This window comes from Salvelinus fontinalis, chromosome 5 (genome assembly GCF_029448725.1).
Source record: "Salvelinus fontinalis isolate EN_2023a chromosome 5, ASM2944872v1, whole genome shotgun sequence".
NCBI classification, from domain to species: Eukaryota; Metazoa; Chordata; class Actinopteri; order Salmoniformes; family Salmonidae; genus Salvelinus; species Salvelinus fontinalis.
In genome coordinates this window covers 23080555-23086128 of record NC_074669.1, presented here as the reverse complement: position 1 = coordinate 23086128, position 5574 = coordinate 23080555, and the positions used below count along the sequence as shown (strand labels likewise).

Below are 5574 nucleotides of genomic sequence, written 5' to 3'. Positions count from 1 at the left end.
CTCATCCAAGACCGGAGTCTACACACACCGATGCGCCATAGCCGAGCTCAGCTAAAATCTAACGAAGGAACATTAGATAAACCCTCTCAAACTTTTTCAGCTAGTTGCTAGTAGCTAAACAATGTGGAATTGTAGCTTACTCGCCCTTCTGCAGCTTGCCTGCCAATGCATGCTTGTCCCAACCAAGCACCCAAGCTCACTGGCTAAAGTTGGCTAGCTTGCTAGCTAGCTACTTCCAGACACAAATGAGAGAACACCTCACTCTGACCATTTTACTCACCCTAGCAGAGCTGGTTAGGTTGACTTTCTAGAGCGTTCGTGTCTATTACTGACAGTCATATTCAGCAGGTGTTGTGCGTTTAGTAAATTCATCAGTTATTCTGCACTCTGGCACACTCAGACGAAAGTGCTCTGAAATCGGAATAGATAGCCAGAGTGAATTTGCGAAAGCAAGAGATATGATAACTGGATAACACTCTGTGTTTTTAGCTTGCTACATAAATAGATACGCTAGCCTATTATCCACATTATGACTGACTTATGATCATTGCCCTTGCTAGTTTGATTGTATTGACATTCCCAGCCTTAGTTACATTCGTTCATTTTTGTCCAGAATATTGAGTCATTGAACCTGAAACAGTTCAGGAGGCAGCAAACAATGTACCAGGCCAGCTGTGATTTACAACCTGATAGCAATATTGTTGGGACTACCAAGAAATGTATTGGTGAATTATATTAATCATTCATCCATCTATTCTGCCCACAATGCCTTAGTGTACTTATAAAGTTGGTTTTGTAGCATAAACTGGGAATGTGATATTTTTTACTAATATTATGATTTTCTGTTTGTTTCATATCTGCAAAGTAGTTAAAATGCTGTCATTTCCACTTTAAGTGTTTCCTTTATGTTGGCAGTTACCTAGTGACTTTTGAAACTGACCGGATTCCAGTAGTCCCACTCTAGCTCTGTGGCTTTTCACAGTCACATCACCCTGGGTATGTGGCTGGGCTGAGGAGAGAGATGTGAGAAAGACAGAGGAAGAAGGTTAGTGGAGAGAAAGATATTGTGAAATGAAGCGATAGGGAGTAGAGGTAGAGAGAGGCGAGGGGGGGGAAAAAAGGTGAGATAAGGGAAGAGAGAAAAAGAGATGAGTGTGAAAGGCACTTGTTTCAGATTTCCTTATCGAGTCCTGATCTTAGTCAAGGTTTTCATCAGACAAACCACCGAGAGATACATGTCTGGTCATGTTCTGACATTGTTTACCTTCATGGAATATACATATAACATATTACAGGTCATATTACCCGCCATCCGTTATCATGATATAACGCGCGAGTATCAGTTATACCTGTAAAAAGTCGGGCTTCGGGCGATTAAACGGAAGCCCATTAATTTTCAATGTCAGAAGCGATGTGGGCGGAGGGACCGTTGGGCGAGCAAGGCAAGGAACGTGGAAAGGGTCGGACCAACGTTGGGGAAAGCTGAATATATTATGCAAGAATTCCCCAACATCGCTTTGCTATTGACCAATCGAAGCTCACTACAATTTCCAGCCCCTAATGCATTGGCTTTTGATATCTCACACTACCTATGCTAGCTTGTTTGCACCAATAGAGAGCGATGCAAGCGTGGCTACCGGATCTCGCCAGTTAGGAGCTGAAACTAACAAATGCCACCAGTCAACAATCCTATTTTAGAAACTGAAAACATGAAACGTAGAAGAGTTTGTGTTTTTTTCTTTTCTTAGGATGAGTGGGATGTTTTCCGTCACACCTCTCATACCCACTTGCCGGTTTATTAAAACACAGAGCCGAGATGCCACTGAGCATTCTCACAAGCGCGCGATGATTACTGTATGTAGAATAATCATTGGCTATAAAATGCCATGTAATATAATAGTTTAGACTGGGAAAGACAGGTACAAAGAAGCCTAATATTGGACAGTGTGTCAAGACATTGTACAAACCAGTAATGGATGGAGAAGTTCACGTGGAAACGGAGATGGAGTACGTCACTGTTCGGGCGCATCCTCTCCGGAGAAGCTGGAGGCTGGCCGTGGTCCTGTCTGTTCAGAACGCGCTCGTGGCAGTTTGTTTGGCTGTTAGCTTCTATTGCTTCTGGCTTGAGCATCAACGTGTGAGTAGCTACAAGAAGACTGTGATTTTATCTATGCATGATTATCTCTTTTTTTGAATAACCAAAAAGAGCCAGAGAATTCTGCACACACAGACCTAAAATCAAATCAAAGTGTATTCATCATGTATACAGGGTAAATGCTAATGCCTACACCCTGCAATTGACCTGCAATTGAATGTTTTGACACAATGGGAAAATAAAATGCGCTTCTTACATCACCAACAAAAACGTACTATTGATAAGCCTATTTACTTTACAAGTTCGGGGGAATTGACTAGTCCTAAACCACTAGATGTCATCATAAACCATACCACAGCACTGCACACAAACTAATCATAAACAACCAAGCATAGCAAGTTAATCATATCACCGTATCTGTCAGTGTTCATATACAGTCACCTCCAAAATTATTGGCACCCTTGGTAAAGAAAAGCAAAAAAGTATAAAATAAATAAAAGAGCAATATTGTATTCAAACCAATTGGGAAATTATATTATTTTATACTAATACAATTGCTCAGAGAAATATATTTTGTTTAACAATTACAACAATTATAATAAAAAAAGATATGTGTCAAAATTATTGGCATCCAATAATGGATTCTTGAAAATAAAATCAAACAAAATGAAGTCTGCATTAATAGTTCATCTCAGTTTAAGGAACTGTATTGTGGCCCTTCTGTTTCACTGGAGTATAAAAATTAGGTAACACACATGTAAAATCCCTTTGTCATCCATCCAAAGAACTCACAAATGAAAAAAGACACATGGTTGTTGACTTTCATAAATCAGGCAATGGGTAAAAAAATAAATGAAAAATAAATATACACCACTTACCACTATTAGGGTAACCATTAAGAAGTTTAAAACTAGAACAGTGGTAAACTTGCCTGGTATTAGACACAGGTCTATCCTGTCCCCACACACAGTGAGGAAGATGGTTTGGGAGGCAAAGAAAAGTCCAGGTCCACAGTTGGAGAATTACAGAACTTGGACGCATGTTGCGGTCACCAAGTCTTCATATCTACAATTAGACGCCACCTCCATGTCAATAGGCTGTTTGAAAGGGTTGCCATAAAAAAAACTTTATTGAGAGCATCCAACCAATGTATTAAAATTTTTTAATAATAATAATAACCTTTTATTTAAATTTAACAAATGTAAATGCCTGGAGTTTGCTAAATGGTATTGGCACTTGCATTGGCACTTGAATACGCTCAGATCTAGGATCGCCTTACCCATCCCCAACCTAACCATAACCATTAGAGTGTAAGCTGACCTTAGATCAGTGTGTAGGGGCAGCCCCCATACAGACCACAGGACTCCCCAGTGCTCTGTAACCTTTCTGATGGGTTATCAGGGAGACATAGAGAATGTCCCTTACTGACACACTGACTCACTATATACTAATAACAGGAAAGCAGGACGGACAACCACAGACCACAGACCATAAACATGTGTGTGTTGTGTGTTCTCTGACGGTGTGTGTTCTGCTGTGCCAGGTGTCTGAGAGGCCGGAGGAGAGTGAGATCTACATCCACTTTGACCCTATTACAGGTGAGTTATCCCCTGTTCGTAAAACTCTATCTCATTACACTAGGCCTCATAACAGGACATCCTGTTATTCACACATTTTTAACAGTAGGTGTTATAACAGTGTAATAATACATTATAAGGCTGGGAAAGGGAAAGGGTGATACCTAGTCAGTTGTACAACAATGCATTCAACTGAAATATAGCAGGTGAAGAATATGTTATAACATGAAAGTGATGCAGGAGGTTATCCCTCTCCGCCCTCGTTTCCTCCCCTCCCCGTCTCTGCAGGCATCCAAGACAATGAGCCAATCAAGTTTAAGAGCTACGTTAACCATACAATGAATCTCAGCGGCGATAGTGGGATTCAGGTCAGGTGTACTGGTCCTTACATTCTGTACATGGAGGTGTGCAGTGAGGGTCTGGATGGACAGTTAGGCAACGGGACCCTGGAGCTGAGGGAGGGGAGTCGGGAGCTGGCCAGCTTCAGCCTGCAGGCCAGAGAAGAGGACTGTAGGGATTCTCTCCTCCACCAGACAGTGTACCTCAGGAAGGAGGAGATCGCCACTCTACACTTCACCTCGAAAGGCAAGAAAAACTTGGTGGTGAAGAACCTGACTCTGGGACTGCACTATCTGCTGGGGACACAATGTCAGCACTGAGGGGCTGGGGACAACACACATGCGCGCATGCACGCACACACACACGCACACACACACGCTTGCACAAGAACAGCATTTTTATAATGATGATATTCAGGGAATGATGATGAATGTAGAAATGTAGAAATACAAATTATTTTTGGATATGATTTCAACTGTCATGTAATTAACTTTCATCAAAAGTATGATTCCATTGGTCTTCATAGTAGATCATATAGTTGATAATAAGGTGCATGAGCTTTCGGTTTTAATGCAACTTTTATGGTAATAAGTCATTGAATTTAATGCCAATTGATCATTGTTTCTGTGTAGTATATGGTTAAGAGTATAGGTGATTGAAATCTAGATACTGATGTTTCTTCTATTTGTTTATCGTTATTGTCATATTGTACATTTTGAGAATAAGAAGTCTTGTACATCTTTAAAATGTGTGTCACATCAGAGTACTGTATTTCCTGTCCCTGATCACTGACTGGAACTGTTGGTTTAGTATCACATTAGTATCACTCTTGCCTTACTATTTACTTTCATCTTTCTCTCTTTCTCCCTCTCGCTCGGTTTTGACATCATTGTATCAGTGTACAGACAGATGTATTACATATGACTGCTCTGAAAGTGAAAGTAACAAATGTTTTTATTGGTTTTGATTGGCTGGTTTTCACTACTGTTTCTGTTGTTGTTGCTGCTGTTGTGACCTTTATGCACTTCTCCTTTTTCCATTAGACACCCTTTTGTACTCTTTGTTTCATAAATAAAATGAGAATATGAAACCTCTGTTTCACTGATATCTCAGCTGAGTGTTCTACAGTAGTGGTTCCTAACCATGGGTACTAGGACCCCTGTGGGTACTTGGCCTATCCACAGAGGGTACTTGAGAAGACTCATGAGACCATAGGCCTACTGGTAAAATGCACATGGGGGGTACATCAGGGGTACTCCGGGCAAAGCAAAATTCAGTTGGTGGTACAGTAACTGAAAAAGGATGGGAACTGTTCTACAGTGTATACACACACAATAGGCTAGGAGCAGCACATCATCAGCCTGGAGCACTGTAGTTGCAACATTTTTATGGCACAATGGAAGTAGGTGGCACCTGGGATAAAATACATTCTGACAAATTTTTCATTCTGAACCTGAGATTCGAAGGGTTGCTGGCCTGCTATGGGACGCCGTTTGGGTCTTTGCGTGTCAGAAAAGATACACGTCAAATAAGCTTTTAATTTGACACGTCAAATATCACAAT

The 5574-nt window shown here is 40.9% G+C and overlaps 1 protein-coding gene across 2 annotated transcripts; it reads left to right on the top strand.

Moving 5' to 3' along the window:
* Nucleotides 1-449: 449 nt before the first annotated feature.
* LOC129855331 (uncharacterized) lies at nt 450-5101 on the top strand. Of its 2 annotated transcripts, none has more exons than XM_055922874.1 (3): nt 450-2137; nt 3639-3693; nt 3913-5101. In XM_055922874.1, exons 1-3 carry the CDS (start codon nt 1973-1975, stop codon nt 4329-4331), a joined length of 639 nt encoding a protein of 212 aa, XP_055778849.1. In that variant the 5' UTR covers nt 450-1972; the 3' UTR covers nt 4332-5101. The 2 variants fall into 2 exon arrangements, with proteins under 2 accessions (XP_055778849.1, XP_055778850.1); XM_055922875.1 differs by having other exon boundaries at nt 469-2137; nt 3961-5101.
* Nucleotides 5102-5574: the final 473 nt, after the last annotated feature.